At 38.7% G+C, this 18,598-nt stretch overlaps 1 protein-coding gene across 1 annotated transcript in view; it reads right to left on the bottom strand.

The window, feature by feature from the left end:
• Positions 1-5,525: 5,525 nt before the first annotated feature.
• pls3 (plastin 3 (T isoform)) overlaps positions 5,526-18,598 on the bottom strand; it is a 39,921-nt gene continuing 26,848 nt past the window's right edge. The window contains exons 4-16 of the mRNA XM_057820513.1: positions 16,883-17,012; positions 15,205-15,337; positions 13,316-13,397; positions 13,075-13,240; positions 12,861-13,003; positions 10,294-10,389; positions 10,035-10,230; positions 9,896-9,974; positions 7,883-8,000; positions 7,685-7,818; positions 7,498-7,621; positions 7,305-7,429; positions 5,526-6,258 (exon numbers count right to left, since the gene is read on the bottom strand). Of these exons, the coding sequence (XP_057676496.1) occupies positions 6,126-6,258; positions 7,305-7,429; positions 7,498-7,621; positions 7,685-7,818; positions 7,883-8,000; positions 9,896-9,974; positions 10,035-10,230; positions 10,294-10,389; positions 12,861-13,003; positions 13,075-13,240; positions 13,316-13,397; positions 15,205-15,337; positions 16,883-17,012 (1,659 nt within the window). The 3' untranslated portion in view covers positions 5,526-6,125. The remainder of the gene's footprint in view (positions 6,259-7,304; positions 7,430-7,497; positions 7,622-7,684; positions 7,819-7,882; positions 8,001-9,895; positions 9,975-10,034; positions 10,231-10,293; positions 10,390-12,860; positions 13,004-13,074; positions 13,241-13,315; positions 13,398-15,204; positions 15,338-16,882; positions 17,013-18,598) is intronic.

Raw genomic sequence — 18,598 nt, 5'->3', positions numbered from 1 at the left:
ACCGGTGTTCTGTCAAATTTTGCACCCTTATAAAATTTTGCTCCCAAACCTTTTGCGGCGGTGAAAAAAGCCCTCTTTTATATTCAGTTGGACTCTCAATGTTATCCAACGGTGCTTAAAAATTGTTTACATCATAAACATACATGTGCAACACGAAAATGGCGTAAATTAATGCTTAACGACACGGCCAAGTCATTAAGTGAGAGAGCTGCGTGCAGTTATTGTGTCCAGCTAACATGGCAAACGTAAGTTAATAGGGTTGTTCCGATCATGTTTTTTGCTCCCGATCCGATCCCGATCGTTTTAGTTTGAGTATCTGTCGATCCCGATATTTCCCGATCCAATTGCTTCTTTTTTTTTGCTCCCGATTCAGTTCCAATCATTCCCGATAATTTTTCCCGATCATATACATTTTGGCAATGCATTAAGAAAAAAATGAATAAAACTCGGACGAATATATACATTCAACATACAGTACATAAGTACTGTTTTTGTTTATTATGACAATAAATCCTCAAGATGGCATTTACATTATTAACATTCTTTCTGTGAGCGGGATCCACGGATAGAAAGACTTAGAAAGATAAATGTGACTTTGTATATTGTGACTAAATATTGCCATCTAATGTATTTGTTGAGCTTTCAGTAAATGATACTGTAGCCATTTAACTGTTCTGCCCAAATGCATGATGGGAAGTGCAACCATGACTGTGTGTAGTGGCACCAATTGATATATCTTCTCTGCCTTGGGAAATAACATAGGGTGTTAAGAAAAAGATCAACTACTACCTTTCTTCCCACATTGCCTCCCACAATATTTCTAATTGTTGAGAGAGTGATTGTAAGGCTTTAGCCAATTAAAAAAAGGCTCCAAAGGCTGCCAAAATTCACTCTACTCATTTTAACACTGCCTTTTAGCTCTATATATAGGTAAAACGGCGTCATTATCAGTGTTGTTAATAACGGTGTTAGAATATAACGGCGTTACTAACGGCGTTATTTTTTTCAGTAATGAGTAATCTAATTAATTACTTTTCTCATCTTGGCAACGCCGTTACCGTTACTGAGGCGGGAAAGGCGTGCGTTACTTAGCGTTACTAAGTTGGTTGAATAAAAAAAAAGACTGACAGAAACGGACTCACGGAGACGAGAGAGCAGAGCAGGAGTGGGGAAGACGCCGTTGCAACCGCGATGCTAGGTGGCTCCAATAATACCTGACTGTAGCCATAGCCGACAAATTACGCCCACATGACACGGTAGATATCATATTATAGAACTAGATGCAAATGACAGACACACCTGCATTGGCAACATGTTTTAAGGACTACATGCGTTAGTAAACAGCCACCATCTTAAAACAGTAGACCTCTCAGGAAGGCTCTGATGTAGAGATCCTTCCTAGCGAACCTAAGTAACTTTTTTTTTTTAATCTAAAATGCTCCTAAATCGGCCAAATCTTCACTTAAATCTATCTTTAAATGGTGAAACCGTTTTAAAACTTACACATGTTTAAAGTAGACAGAAGGGAACTAATGCAATAACGGGAGCAATTTTAACAACTTTCACGGTTGATTCACAACTTTAAATGACTTCCACACATAACAAAGGTTACTATCTAGTTATTGCAATACCCTTGTGTCTAGTTAAGTGGAGGGTAAAGAATTGGGCTTGGGCCTATTGTCCCCGAACCCTTTAAACTTCACATTGTTTTCTTCACCTGTTTTTTTTTTTTTTTTTTTTTTTTTTTTGAGAGAAAATAAATAAATCACTAGTTACTTTGCCAAGTAACTAATTACTCTTACATTCAGGTAACTGAGTTACTAACGCAATTACTTTTTGGGAGAAGTAATTTGTAACTGTAATTAATTACTTTTCTAAAGTAAAATTAACAACACTGGTCATTATAGATTGAACGCGACAATGCGAGAGTCGTGCAGCGCATGCGCTAATTGTGTTAAATATTTTAATGTGAATTTTTTAAAAAATTAATTACCGCCGTTAACGCGATAAATTTGATAGCCCTACTTTAAGCCAAAACTAAAGACTCCGGATGAGTGTAAGACATTTTGTCTGTAACGTTAAATACAATTAGAAAACGATTTAATTAAAATATATATATATATAAAAAAGGCATGTCCGATATTTTTTTGCCGATTCCGATACTTTGAAAATGACGTATTCGGACCCGACATCTATATAAGTTAATATTCCTTTCTTTAAAGAAAGTCAGTACTTTGGAATCGCTGCATTCGCGGTCATTTTTAACCTTACGCGCATACCAAATTTGTCAGAACACCGGCAATGTGCGGCAGAAAAATACAGCAAATATAAAATAACATTGTTTTTAGCCCCGTCGTGTTAAGTGCAGGGAAAATACAACTCACCCGCTGAATCAGTGGGAGGCCTGAGCTTGTTTCGTTGAGACGAGATGGGAGAGTGAGAGAAGCCCTCTTCACAAAGATACGATGTTGGAAATCATAGCAGTTTTCAGTGCTCTTCTAGCGATGTCAGGATATTCCGAAATGATTTTAATCCAGAACCTCGGTAGAGTTTTTGTCTCAAAAGTACGTCTAAGGTCGCCGTCATTTGTGATCGCTACAAGCTGATACAGACCCCACTCACCAACGTTACACAATGACGTGTCGCTGTATTGTGCCGCCACATTGTCCGTCATTGTGTGTCCGTATTCTAGATGGTCTCAATTTATCGTGCAATTTATAGTGCAATTCATGGAAGCCCCGGTGCCTTCAGACGCTGTAAACTCATTGGATGTGTTGCATAAAAGGCGTTATGTGGAAAAGCTTCGGTCGATCCATTCGCCAGATCCATATTTGATGCCTAAATCGATATTTTTCGACCCGCTGTCTTCGCCGTCTCTGCCTGACATCTGCTACCCTGATATCTACAACTATCTTGTCCACAGAAACTGAGCCTATTCTCACGAAAGTCTGAAAAACTTTACGAGCAGCACTCTAAGCAACATTACCCCGTGTGACCCTTTACTTCCAATTTACTAAAATGGCGACAATCAATAAAAAAAAAAAAAGTTGACTGCGATGGCCGATGCTTCAGGGATAGGTGGATATTGGACTATTTCTTCAATAAAACACGCAACAACTGTGTCTGCCTCATTTGCAAAGAGACAGTCGCTGTTTTCAAAGAGTTCGATGTGAGGCGATATTACCACACAAGACACGCTGACATGTACAAGATTACACGGAAAATACGCAGCGAGAAATTAAAGCAACTTGAAGCTAGTTTAATTTCACGGCAGCAGTATTTCGCAAGAGCCCGACGGTCAAAAGAGAACGCCACAAAGGCGAGATTGTTGAAATTATGAATTTTAAAAATAATAATAATAAAGCAAATGTGACACACAGAAGGGCTTGCTAAAATTTGTTTAAATATATTGTTCTATGTAAATCAGCCAAGGTAGCCCCCCGCATTTTTACCACACCAAATCTGGCCCCCTTACCAAAAGGTTTGGACACCCCTGTTTAACTGATGATCCGGAGACGAGGCCAGCTTCTTTCACTTGGTACCAGCTAAGTATTATCCAAAAGATAATGATGGTGGAAGAAATAAGCATCTTGAATTTGAAACTGTATGTTGTCGGCGATTAGCCTCGCAATGATCTTAATTGTGGTTGTCAGCCCAAAACCCTCTAAATATATATTAAATGCATCTTACAAGATATAAAATGACTACTACATAGTCTGTGGTGATCGTTTGGTGCCCAGTTTTCTCGTCGAATTGCAGCAGTCCATCTCGCTCTCCTCTTCGGGTCTCTCGTAATACGGTAGAACTTCAAGTCTCTCCGTCTATCTTCCCAGTTACTGCAACCAACCGCCACACATGCCTTCACCATTTTGATTATTAATGCTAACGAGCAGAAAAACACGGCGTAATAAGAGGAATGTACGTAGCGGTAATGTGTAAACACGACGAGCTGACGGACAATATGTCGGATCAAGTCAGGGGGGCGGAGTTGTGACGTCATGTGATTGGGGTCTATTCCTGTTGCACAGACATGCAGGGACTACCTGTGTGTATACTAGTATATACAGTGCCTTGCAAAAGTATTCGGCCCCCTTGAACCTTTCGCCACATTTCAGGCTTCAAACATAAAGATATAAAATTTTAATTTTTTGTCAAGAATCAACAACAAGTGCGACACAATCATGAAGTGGAACAAAATTTATTGGATAATTTAAACTTTTTTAACAAATAAAAAACTGAAAAGTGGGGCGTGCAATATTATTCGGCCCCCTTGCGTTAAGACTTTGTAGCGCCACCTTTTGCTCCAATTACAGCTGCAAGTCGCTTGGGGTATGTTTCTATCAGTTTTGCACATCGAGAGACTGACATTCTTGCCCATTCTTCCTTGCAAAACAGCTCGAGCTCAGTGAGGTTGGATGGAGAGTGTTTGTGAACAGCAGTCTTCAGCTCTTTCCACAGATTGTCCATTGGATTCAGGTCTGGACTTTGACTTGGCCATTCTAACACCTGGATACGTTTATTTTTGAACCATTCCATTGTAGATTTGGCTTTATGTTTTGGATCATTGTCCTGTTGGAAGATAAATCTCCGTCCCAGTCTCAGGTCTTGTGCAGATACCAACAGGTTTTCTTCCAGAATGTTCCTGTATTTGGCTGCATCCATCTTCCCGTCAATTTTAACCATCTTCCCTGTCCCTGCTGAAGAAAAGCAGGCCCAAACCATGATGCTGCCACCACCATGTTTGACAGTGGGGATGGTGTGTTCCAGTTTTCTCCTTGTTTGAGAAGAAAGTTTGGAAGGACGGCCGGGTCTTGGTAGATTTGCAGTGGTCTGATGCTCCTTCCATTTCAATATGATGGCCTGCACAGTGCTCCTTGAGAGGTTTAAAGCTTGGGAAATCTTTTTGTATCCAAATCCGGCTTTAAACTTCTCCACAACAGTATCTCGGACCTGCCTGGTGTGTTCCTTGGTTTTCATAATGCTCTCTGCACTTTAAACAGAACCCTGAGACTATCACAGAGCAGGTGCATTTATACGGAGACTTGATTACACACAGGTGGATTCTATTTATCATCATCGGTCATTTAGGCCAACATTGGATCATTCAGAGATCCTCACTGAACTTCTGCAGTGAGTTTGCTGCACTGAAAGTAAAGGGGCCGAATAATATTGCAGGCCCCACTTTTCAGTTTTTTATTTGTTAAAAAAGTTGAAATTATCCAATAAATGTTTTTCAACTTCACGAATGTGTCCCGCTCGTTGCTGATTCTTGACAAAAAAATAAAATTTCATATCTTTATGTTTGAAGCCTGAAATGTGGCGAAAGGTTGCAAGATTCAAGGGGGCCGAATACTTTTGCAAGGCACTGTATATAGCGGAAAACATTCAGGTGACTTGAAGGTCCGCTCTGAGAGCCCCAATTTGGCCAAAAAGACTCACCCCTGTTTAGGTTGAGCAAAAATAACTTTTGACTACCAGTCCACTGTCCCTGACAGGGTTAAAGCAAAAAAAAGGGGCAATCAAGCTGTCAGTATTCAAATTCATATTTATTGCTCCACACAAAGCACTTTGGATTAGACATAACAATTTGGCCCTTGTCGTAGTAGAAGTTGCAGTTGATATTTCTTAAATGCATAAGAAGGCCAAAGTTTCACTTGCTCCTTATTGGACAAAATAACAGAAGGCCAGCTCTGACCAGCAAATGAGCTCACATAGATAGAAAAGAAAAAACAGCATATACTTTTCGGACATCACTGTAGTTGGCTTCTGTATTCTAAGGAGGCACGTGTGAATGTTGCGGGGGCGTCTCTCTCTCTCTCTCCTTCTTAAGCAAATCACTGAGGAATGTGTGGATGTCAGCACAAGTAAAATACAAGTAAACCATTCATAGAAAACAACGATTCTTACACATATCAATAGCACTGCAATTCATCGATAACATTAGGTCCATTTGAAATTTACCAGTGGCATTTTAAATAACAGCGCGTCATTCTTTGTTGAGCATCTCCGGGTCTTTCAAAGACGCGGCGATACTTGCAATTTGATGATTTTTCTTAAAGAAAACAATACAAAAAAGGGGGGGAGAACTCCAAAAAGTGATGTCAGCAAGTGTTACAGCCAATTCTTTAGACTCGCTTCATCCCTCGACCCATCAGGCACGCGAAGACGGTCATCACCATTTTGGGTTTGACTTCCACCAGGTCCTCGGGGAGGGCGTAGACGCGCGCGCCAATTTTCCTCGCCATGGAAATGGCGTATCTGGAAAAACGCATCAAATTGGGCAAGCGTGTTAGCATGAGGTAAGTGTTTTTTGGTCATTAAAATAACAAACATTAGCAGTTAGTATTTTTATTAGGTCTGTCAACTGATTAAAATTTTTAATAGAGTTAGTTACAGCTTAAAAACTAATTAATCGTAATTGATCGCAATTCAAATCACCTATAAAATATGCCATATTTTTCTGTAAATTATTGTTGGAATGAAAAGATAAGACACAAGACGGATATATACATTCAACAACATAAGTACTGTATTTGTTTATTATAACAATAAATCAACAAGATGGCATTAACATTCTCTTAAAGCAATCCATGGATAGAAAAACTTGTAGTTCTTAAAAGATAAATGTTAGTACAAGTTATTAAATTTTATATGAAAACCCCTCTTAATGTTTTCGTTTTATTAAAATTTGTAAAATTTTCAATCATAAAATAAACTAGTAGCTCGCCATTGTTGATGTCATTACACCATGCTCACTCCCCAAATCCCATAAAATCATTTGGACCCAAGCGCCAGCAGACGGCGCCAAACAACAAAAAACAAGTAACAAGCGGACATTACACTGCTGTCATTTTAATCTGAGTGGGGCATGTGCGTTAATTGCGTCAAATATTTTAACGTGATTAATTTTAAAAATTACTGCCCGTTAACGCGATAATTTTGACAGCCCTAAAAAAAAAAAAAAAACATTATTTTTCAGCTTCATGCTTGTACAGCCTCACTCGCCCTCCTGCTGCTTTTCTTGGTTAGCAATGCACTGGAGATTGCTTGTTAAAGTTAACGATGATTGACAGGGTTTGAAGTTTTGATCTAGCAAGAGAAGCTTGGGAGCGCTGCCTTCTAAGGTGCCGAATGTGGCAATCATTGTTTAGCTTGTTAAACACTAGTGTGCTGTGGCAACTCACTGTGTGTGTAAGTGTTCTCAGTATTAAAGACAAGTATTTTTCTACGTTATCCTTGTTTAAAATAATTCGGTGGGACAGTAACATGTTATAAACTTCTTTGTTTTCATATTTGTAGCTTACTTGGCATTCTCCAGCTTGTCGACTTCGGAAAGGCTTCCAGTTTTAACCAGCTCAAAGTTGACGCTGCCGGGCTGGATGGCGTCGATCAGTTGTAGCACTGCTAAACTGCTGCTGATCTCCTTGTCCTGATGACCACACACACCCAAACAGTTACGTGATGATCCTATCTAACACTCCGCACCAAAAGTTTTACCTTAAAACTTGAAATCTTGGTTGCTTTTCCAGCTTCTGCTAATGTTTTGTTGACCCATTTGACAATGATGTCATCATTGACCTTCTCACCGTCGCCCAAATCCTCCAGTACGTTCAGCGTGTACCTGAAACAATACCAACGTCATTGCTTCGCTATCATTGGTTGTTTTTTTTCCCATCGTCCTCACCTTCTCATGAGCTGCCACACCAGCGCCAGGGTGAGCGTAGAATTCCCGTCATTCAAATCCTGCCCGCCGATGCCGACCAGAGAAAACTTGGCGGTGGTTTTGCCAAGGTCCACGGCGTAGTTACAGTTCTCCAACTGGATAAAATAAACACATTTAAATCCAACACGTTTCCAAGACATTTCCAAGTCTGAAACACACCTTCTTCATATTAGTTCCAAGCTTGGGGTACGGCGGCCTGTTGACTTTGCTCTCCCAATCGACACGTACTTTAATCTTCTCGTAGAGCTGCAGGATGACGATGGCGTCTTGCAGGTCTCTGTAAAACATTTTAACCTTTTTCAGGGACATCTATTCAAAAGTTAGTGCTTTGCTAGCTGGTTGTTAGTGTTGCATCGTGAGTTTTGTATCGCAAATCGTATCGTGAGGTATCAAGACGTTCCCACCCCAGGTGGGTGGGGACCAATGTTGTTAATCTTACTTTAAAAAAATAATTAATTACAGTTACAAATTACTTCTCCCAAAAAGTAATTGAGTTTAGAGCTGTCGCGACTAGTCATCGATAACGTAAATGCGTCGACGAGCACAACATCCCGTCAATGGTTTATGAAGGATAAAAAAATTAGGGCTGTCGAACGATTACATTTTTTAATCGAGTTAATTACAGCTTAAAAATTAATTAATCGTAATTAATCACAATTCAAACCATCTATAAAATATGCCATATTTTTCTGTAAATTATTGTTGGAATAAAAAGATAAGACACAAGACATTCAACATACGGTACATAAGTACTTTATTTGTTTATTACAACAATAAATCAACAAGATGTTATTAACATTATTAACGTTCCCTTAAAGCGATCCATGGATAGAAAAACTTGTAGTTCTTAAAAGATAAATGGTAAATGGTGTTATACTTAATGTTAGTACAAGTTATAGAAATTTTATATTAAAACCCCTCTTAATATGTTTTTTTTTAAATTTTTAATCAAAAAATAAACTAGTAGCTCGCCATTTTTGATGTCATTACACCTTGCTCACTCCCCAAAGCCATAAAATCATTTGGACCCAAGCGCCAGCAGAGGGCGCCAAATGACAAAAACAGGTAACAAGTAACAAGCGGACATTACACTGCTCTCATTTTAATCTGAGCGGGGCATGTGCGTTAATTGCGTCAAATATTTTAACGTGATTAATTTAAAAAAATTAATTACCGGCCGTTAATTAGATAATTTGACAGCCCTAAAAAAAAAAATTTGTGCTGCAATGATTAATCAGTTAACTCAATTAACTAAGTATTCGATTAGAATTCAAATTAAATTTTGCTGCTTCGAGTATTTGCTTAATTAAAATGGCGTTGTAATGGTTTGTTTTTAAAGTGTTTGCATTTAGTTGTCTTGATTTGGGTGGATACACTGCCCTCTAGTCTGCCTCATTTCACATGGCTGAATCCAGCTGCTCCCTGTTAAGACCAACATAAGCTAAGTTTTCTGTGTGAGCTAACGTTTTTTTTTAATGCATTTGTAATTTAGTTTATAGGTATATTTAGCAGTTTTTTTGTGGGCATATGTGTTTGAACCATTTGTTAATTATAGGTATTTTTAGCCGTTTTTTTGTGGGCATATGTGTTTGAACCATTTGTTAAGAGCATGGTTTAAAAATAAATAAATAAATAAATGGTAGCATTTTATAGCATTTAAGCTAGCGGACTTTTGCTATGTAAGTTAGCCAATTGTTCTTTTGTTGTACATAGATCCTCATTTATTTATTTATTTTTTATCCCGTTTGAGGCTCAGGTTTAATTTATGTTCCTTATCCAATTACTCGATTAGTCGAACTAAGCAGTTCATCGATTAATCGACTTCTAAAATAATCGATAGCTGCAGCCCTAAATTGGATTACTCACTACTGACAAAAATAACGCCGTTATACTCTAACACCGTTATTAACAACACTGGTGGTGACCTATAGTCAGGTGCGCCTTATAATCTGAAAATTAGAGTAAATATTTTTTTACTGCAAAACATGTGCAGGCAGTAGTAGTACCACTATTGGATGTCAAATGGTGGCCACAGATATTGTCCTGAGGACCGTAAATGGCCCCTAGGCCGCATGTTTGGGACCACTGTCCAATATGAATTCAATGTAAAATGTTATTCATTTAAAAAACATGTGATAATATGTCCAGTGCAGATAAGTCGCTGGTACTTACAGGTAGAGATGATTGACGCTTGGGTTGACGCCCAGTGAGTTCATCCAGTTTCGGAACGTCCGCTCCTCTCGGGTTTCACCTGGACGGCAAAGGATCAGCAAAGATCGTTCGTTTGTACATTTAATGTTGCCGAACTCACCTTCCAGCAGGTGCCAGTCCAGATCCTGGTTCTCGGGTTTTTTCAGAGCGGGGTATTTGTTAAACAAATTAGCCACGAAGGCCATATTGAGTTTGGGGTGGCCGGAAACGACGTCCGTCGGGGTGACGAACTGTCGGCAGCCGAGCCGGTCGGCCTGCTGCAGCATCGCTTCCGCTCTCTTCATGTCGTCTCTCTCCTGAAATAGCGCAGAGGTCGGAGATGGTTCACACTCCGCGATGAAACATTTTCAACTACTTACACTGAAGCCCGACATGTTGATGTTGATGGCCGGCGCGTCTTCCTCTGTACCCTTTGGAGCAATCTGGTTGAGGAGATGGAAGTAGGCCCGCGAGTCCTGGGGAATCAAATAACAACATGGTTGATTTCTGTCGTCTACTCTAGACAAGTCAACCATTGTAATTTTCGTCATATTTCGTCAAAGAACAATTTTTTTCATAACGACGACATGATAACGAGCTAAAAACATGTCTCAGGTGACAAAAACGTAACAAGATTGACAGTTTTCGTCTGACAACTGTGGAAATAATTGTTTTAATGATTTGTTAAGAGCATTTTATAGATGGTTTGAATTACGATTAATTACAATTAATTAATTTTTAAGCTGTAATTAACTAGATTAAACATTTTAATAGTTTGACAGCCCTAGAATAAATATCTGTACAGGCACCATAGTCAAAATAAAGACACGTGATTGAACCTCCTAGCATTAGTGTTGCACCGATACCATTTTTTGGCCCCGGTACCGATACATGGCTGTGCAGTATCGGTCGATACCCATACCATACCGATACCACCCTGATTTTATATATATATATATATATATATATATATATATATATATATATATATATATATATATATATATAATTTTTTTTCTTCCTTTTTTTTTTTTTTTTTTTCCCCCGAAGAGCTACATAATTGGATGTGAAATCATTGCTATTAAGGCTTTGTCAGGCTGTTGCTTACCTTTGCAAAATAGGAAAAACCTTAAACCTCTCAAAGGCCAAACAGTGTAACTTTCATGAAATTATTGTCACATTCTGCTGCTGATTAGATTGTGTTTTGTTGCTGGGCTGTTAGTGGGGGCGTTCCTGACGTCGCACTTGAATCCAATGCGGGCTCATCAACGCAGCATTTAAGCACGGGTGAGCTCAGAGAAGGCTGCCGAGATATTTTCTTTGCTGATCGCCATTTGACATCTCGCACTATGGTCTCGCTACATTTGCTTGTTACGCCCCTGCATTGGGTTTTTTCTGTTAGTGTGCTGCACTCGTTTGCAACCTCTACCCTGTGCAGGTATTTGAGTGTTTTTATTTTGGCTTTTTGGCTCGCTGCCTATCGTCTTAGTTAATCTTCGAGTTTTTAGTATTGAGCTCCGGCAACCTGCTGTCACGGACTCCTTTTGTTATTTCTACTATCCAGTGATCGCGTGTTATTTTTTGTTTGCAATCATTAAACCCTTGTACTTATCCCCCGCTTGTTGTCCGCTTCGAGGTCCAACCTTCTTTCCGCATTTGCGGACGCTCACAATTATAAGTAATAATAATTGACCACAGCATCCCGTCTCTCTATTAGCCTCGTTTTTTCGGGAGGGGGTGGGTCCCTTATTTCTATTTCTGAAAGGTGGCAACCCTACTTTGGAAACAGTTCCCAAATTACTGCAGCATTTCTTTCAGTAAAAGACAATAAAAGTTAAGTAGACGTAGTGAACTGACCAGAGATTGTTGCACCTGTCCAGCGCCCTTCCTCTGGATAGCAGTCCTGCTCTTGCAGGCTCAAACTCGTGTTCGTTCACGTTTCGTCTTCACATGTTTTATCAGGTTTGAGGTATTGAAACTGGCCGATTTAACTCCACATCTCGAAACTTTCAGGCCGCAAATCTTGCACGCAGCCATTGATTTTAATTGACGGGATTTCTATTTTGAAATATTTCCCGACCGCCGCCATGTTGGCCATGTCGCCATGTCGGCCATGTCATTGGTCAGAAGTGGCTATTGGCCCGTTCTCATTAGTCTGGAGCAGGCCAATAGCGATAGCTGTTTGGTGCTCACGTGTCATCACACAACACAGAGACAAAGTGTAGTGAGCGCCAGGAGAAAAAAAAAAAGGCTGCGGTCAAATGTTATAATAATGGACCGGTAAATGGTATCGGCGCCGTCTTTGTTGGTACTCGCCGATACCGATACCACCATTTTGGGCCGGATCGGCACCCCCCAGCCGATACTAGTATCGGTATCGGTGCATCTTTACCTAGCATGCCGCGTGTTTAGCGCCGTTGCTAACTGTAACTGTAGTCTTGAAACAAATCTGAATAAGGAAAAACATTGCAATAAAATAATGCAAACTGGCTAAACTTGAGAGTAGCTGAGATCTGTCATGACAGAACATTACTCCTCAAATTCAGCATTCGCTTCAATGATATCTGGCGCCATCTAGCGTCGTGAATGGGTATGATGTCTAGACCTCGAATATAAGACAACTCCCACTTTTTCAGTTTTATTTCAATGCAAAAGACACCGTCTTATATTCGGGCCAATACGGTAAACAGGCTGCCAAAAACAACACCGATGTCACCAAGTGCTCACATTTAGTTGTCTAACTCACTTTGGCCTACTACAGTAAATCATTTCTTAATAATTAACCTTTTTTGTTTGTTTTTCTATTATTACCCTTGTGTAATTGGCTGTCTGCCAAAGATCACCAGAAGGTTTCGTAACCAATTAAGTGCTATTTTAAGCGTACCGTGCAGTCAAACATTGGGCCGATAGCCTGACTTTTGTGTCAGTGACCTTTGTTCACGCCTACCTTAATGTCAGAGCTGAAGTTGTTGATCTTCTGCCATCCGGCGTTCTCCAAATGGAAGTTGGCCCAGCGTAGCAGCAGCTCTTCCGGAGACAACTTCATTAAGTCCTCCAGGGTCTCGCCTTCTCTCAGCAAGGCTGCCAAAGCTATCAAAGGCGGGAATGACGGGGTAAGAAACGGCAGGGAAAAACAGACTGACGGACATTATAACCTTTACCTTCATTTCTGCTTAGCTCGATGTCTGCAAACAAACCGATCTTGATGATCTGCCAAAGCAGACCCAGCACCAAATGGGGCTTCCCGGCTTTCAAGTCCAAAGCACCGATGTTAACCACGTGGCAGCCGATGGCCGAGGCAGAGTTCAGCGCCAAGTTAAGGTTCTCCTGGAAGAGCCGAGCCGCAGGTATCACAACACTTCATTCCTTTTGTTTTTACTACTCGTGTTTCAATTTACTGACCTGAATTGTAAAGGGTGTGAGCTTCTTCTTGTTGATGGTCCTCTCGTCAATGGTGTCCGGCACTGATTGGTTGATCATTTTGCTGCATATTGGGGGGGAAAAGCGGTGCGTTTAGAAGCGACAGTGAAATGCCTTACGTTTTGTTGTGTATAAGCCTGTCGCAATAACACATTTTAGTAGGCAATAAATTGTAGTGCTGCAACGATTAATTGATTAACTCGAGTATTCGATTAGAAAAAAATATTCTAATTAAATTTTGTGGCTTCGAGTATTCGTTTAATTAAAAGTGGCGGTGTAATGGTTTATTTTGAAAGTGTTTGCTTTTATTGATTAGGGTGGATACACTGCCCTCTGGTCTGCCTCATTTAACATGGCTTAATCCAACTGCTCCTTGCTAAGACTAACATAAGATTAGCGCAAACAAAAACTTATGTTTTTTAATGCATTCGTGATTTAGTTTATAGGTATATTTAGCCGTTTTTTGTTTTTTTTTTGTGGAAATATGTGTCTGAACCATTTGTTTGGAGCATTGTTAAAAAAAAACGTCAGCATCTTATAGCATTTAAGCTAGCAGACTTTTGTTAGGTAAGTTAGCCAATTGTTCTTTTGTTGTACATAGATCCTCGTTTATTTTATACTGTTTGAGGCTCAGCTCATGTATTTTAATTTTTCATGTTCCTTATCCGATTACTCGATTATTTGAACTAGTTCATCGATTAATCGACTACTAAAATAATTACCGATATGCGATATTTGCCACTAATGTATTGACAATACTCCTGAAAAATCACCCATTCATATGCAATAAATTGTTTTTCTTAAATAAAACAAACTATATTAAAGATAATACTTTCATTTAAAAAATAAATTAAAATACCTGATCTTGGCCGCCAGCTTAAATGCCATGTTTTTTTGTTTTTTTTTTACAATGTGTCCGTTTGTTGAAAGCACTGTATTTGTGAAGATGAATGTAACTGCCTAAAATGAAAAAAATAAATAAATAAACGTTCTAAAAAAACACACAATAAATAACGAGTCATTTGAAAGCAAGCTAAATGCAGAATATGAAACGCCATTTTTGTTTTCTGCCATTTAGAGCCCATCAATAGTGTTGATTTGATCCAAAATGGCTGTCATCTTGTCCTGCAAAGTGCACGTCAGCAAATTTGAAGCCAAATTATTCATTTCCAATCCGATTTTTCATAATGGGTGTCATTTTAAAGCTATTCTTAGTGTAGAATCTGAAGTATGTGAGATTAACTCCAGAAATCGTTATTTATATGTTGAACATGACGTGCTTTAATTTTCAAATGTTCACCAGAAGTACCTTTGCTAAGCCGCTAACCGTAAGCTTTACACTCAGTTAAAAAAAATATATATACGATTTATGCATGTGTTTTCTGTAATATTTTTTTCATTTTTTGCATATTGTTTGCAAATGCTGTAAACCAGCAACTTTTCATGTTTGAAGTGTCACCTTTTAACCGCAGTTTTGGGTTTTGGAGTAGACTGCTAATGTTTTATAGCAGGCTAAAGTGGTTAGCACATTTCCATTAGCCTCAATGTAGCAATGCTAACATTTTACGTTTCATACAGATGTTTCCTTATTTCGTAGGTCTGAAGTTTAATTCTTTGGTGTGTTGATGACCAATAAACATCTGAAAGGAACTAAAGTCTCAAATGCCACTAACACGCACGTGTGCACGCAGCGCACACACACACAAATGTATGCACGCACGCGGCGGTAAATCGCAGCCAGGAAAATTAACCGCCCTCATTTTTATTTACCGTGCGATAAATTGGCTTATTGCATATTGAGGTAGGCTTAGTTGTGCATTTCAAATAGGCGTCTTATTTGTTAGCTTGTTACTATTAACTTGATGTCTCACCAGAGTACAATACCGTCAGCCATAGATGTGAACAGAGAGTCGGTGCTGGGATCCATAGGCAAGACATGTTGGCAGTCCGGGTCTCTTTCCAGAGCAGTGTTGATCCAATTCGCAAAAGCGAATCGCTCTTCCTCTGTCGAGGCGCAGGTGGATGGAAGAGACATCAATTGCAAGCAAAGACAATTGTATTGCGTATACTCATAGACTTCATAATGATATTGACGGGTCACAACCATCAAGTAGGAGGCCTCACCACATCAAGAGGAGTTATTCTCAAACACACGCACGCAGCGATCTATCGCCGGATTTAGGTTGAAAAAATACGAAAGCTGTACCGCATTCAAACAGGAAGGATCGTCTCAGGAGTCATTTGTTCGAAAATTCAAGGTAATTATTATATTTTTCGTATCATGCTTGCATTTTGAAACGTGAAAAAAAACAATGGGAGAAATTAGCCGCTGCAGCATTGGCATTATACTTCGCAATTTTTACATAAAATAAATGCCACCTGCTCGTTTTTTTTTTTTTTTTTTTTTAACTTTTAACCAAGAATTGAGACTGTTTCACGTCCATATCCATTTATTCACAAGAATTTTCAACATAAAAAGCTCTGTTTTCATTAGGCAGCCGCTTCACATTCGACATATTTATGTAAAATAAATGCTAAAGGCACATTTTTTTGTCCTTTTAACAAAAAAATGACAGTTTTACGTGCATATCTATAAAGAATTTAGGGATTTAAGCATTTATTCACAAGAATTTCAACATAAAAAGCTCTTTGTTGTGGTAAGGTGGTGCTACAGTGACTGAAAACTAGCAGCACATTCGCCATATTTATGTAAAATAAATGCTAACTGCCCGCTTTTTTTTTTTTTGCTTTTAACCAAAAATAGAGACTGTTTTACGTCCGTAGCTATAAAGAATTGAAGAATTAAGCATTTATTCACAAGAATTTCAATGTAAAAAGCTCTTTGTTGTGGTAAGGCGGCGCCACAGTGACTTAAAGACTAGCAGCAAATTCAATATACTTACGTAGAATGAATGCTAACTGTCCGGTTTTTTTTTGTTTTTTTTGCTTTTAACCAAAAATTGAGACGGTTTTACGTCCATATCTATAAAGAATTCAGGGATTTAAGCATTTATTCACAAGAATTTCAACGTAAAAAGCTCTTTGTTGTGGTAAGGCGGCGCCACAGTGACTTAAAGACTAGCAGCACATTCGACATATTTACATAAAATGAATGCTAACTGCCCATTTTTTGGTTGTTTTTTTTTTTGCTTTTAACCAAAAATCAAATCAAGATTGTTTTACTTCCACATCTATAAAGAATTGAGAGATTTACGCATTTATTCACAAGAATTTCAATGTAAAAAGCTCTTTGTCGTGGTTAGGCTGCAACACAGTGCCTTAAAGACTAGCAGCACATTCGACATATTTACATAAAATAAATGCTTTTAACCAAGAATCGAGACTGTTTTACGTCTACATAAAAATTCAGGGATTTAAGCATTTTATTCACAATAAATTTAAATGTTAAAAGCTCTTTGTGTTCCCACTCGGTCAGCTTTGACGGAGATAGGCCCCCTATTAATTGGCACTGCGCCCCGTGTTCCGTCAATATCATTATTAAGTCTATGGTGTAGTTTAGGATTAGAGTTCAAGAATGTCCCTTCTTACCCGAGAAGGAGTGCTGTGTTCCTTCACTTGACAGCTCCGACGTGCCACCGATGGCCAGGATGCCTTCTTTTCGGTTGATGACTTTACGGAAGGTTTTTGCTACTTCAGAGCCCTTCAGCTTATTCACAATCTTGACACAAGAACAAAATTGACAATTATTATTCAAATACATGGAATTTTAAGCAAGCACAACAAAAAAGCAATTGTTCAGAAGTATCAACAGCTACGTTCTAAGAAGAAAAATAAATATTTGCAGACGACTTAGTCAGCCCGCAAATAAATACTGCTTGACCACAAGAATTATTTTCAATCACTTATGTGAAACCACGCTTGTTGCAAATAGTAGCAAATTCCACTGTTTTTCGTGTTCCGGTTTGTCGTTATCGAGTCAAGGTCAGCTTTTAGACCGCAGCATAGCTGGAATGTCTCATCGGCATGATAACATCATGAGGAGGCACTATACCAACGACACTTTTCAGAACAATGCGCATGTGTTCCCAAAAAGAAAAACAAAGAATGTTGCCTTTTTCATTGGATGACTTCATGACACATCTTAGGAAATAAGAGTCAGCACAAAATGTCATTTGGCTAACCAAGCAGAAGCAGAAATGCTATAAAAAGACACATTGGACCAACACTGACTAAGTTTTCCACAAGCCCACTCGGTCAATAAGACTTGCGACTGTGTAGATTTATTTGAAATGAATCACAAAAACAGCATGTGAGTTGTATCTGAGAATAAGTGGCGGATGCTGGTCTTTCAATGAAGGGAAGCTGAAAGTGTGTACGCCTGTGAGTGCTTTGTGACGGTGGAGGGGCTCAGTGGCACCCGCTGTTCGGTAGGGAAAGAAACGAGCGTGCAGAATGTCAAGTCTCCTAACACAAGCAGCTACAATAAAAAAAAAAAAACCAAAAAAATTAAAAATAGAAGCTCAATTTTTCGTTAGTCGTTTTGCCTTTCCAAGGAAACCAAGACAACGAAAGGTTTTGTACAAAGATGAAATTTCTTAATTACTAACTACAGTTTGTATCTTGTGAATATACTATAATTTTCGGACTATAAGATGCACCTGACTTTAAGCCGCCACCCGCTAAATTTGACACGAAAACAGCATTTGTTCATAGTACGGCTATCCCAAACGACTAATTTTCTCCCGATTCGTCAGCCGACTGCTTTTACGATTGGTCGACTAATCTAATCATTTTTATTTATTCATTTATTTATTTTACCAACACAGCATTGACATTTTGTTGACGCTTATTAATTCACAAAAACATTTTTGAACACTTTATTAAAGTACTGTATGAATAAACACGTAAATAATAATAAATCATGAATAAACAATGAGGTCAAATGCTGATAGCATTAACTAGTGCAAAAGAATGGAATGTAAAGATTCAAAACACTGACTTCGCCTTTCCAACATGATTCAAAACAATTCTTAAAAAAACATCTCACATTACTATTATATTATACTACTATATTTAATAGTATTATAATTATTCATTGCCAATCAGATATTACATAAAGGGTGTCATTTTAAAGCCATTCTTAGAGTAGAATCTGAATTCTGAAGTATGTACAATTAACTCCAGAAATCATTATTTATATGACCAACATGACGTGCTTTTATTCTGAAATGTTCACGGGAAGTACGTCTGCTAAACCGCAAACCATAAGCTTTACACTCCAAAAAAAAAAAGCACTTTTTGTCA

Source organism: Corythoichthys intestinalis, chromosome 18 (genome assembly GCF_030265065.1).
Source record: "Corythoichthys intestinalis isolate RoL2023-P3 chromosome 18, ASM3026506v1, whole genome shotgun sequence".
NCBI classification, from domain to species: domain Eukaryota; kingdom Metazoa; phylum Chordata; class Actinopteri; order Syngnathiformes; family Syngnathidae; genus Corythoichthys; species Corythoichthys intestinalis.
The sequence above is the reverse complement of the archived record's forward strand: the minus strand, read 5'-3'. Positions and strand labels throughout refer to the sequence as shown.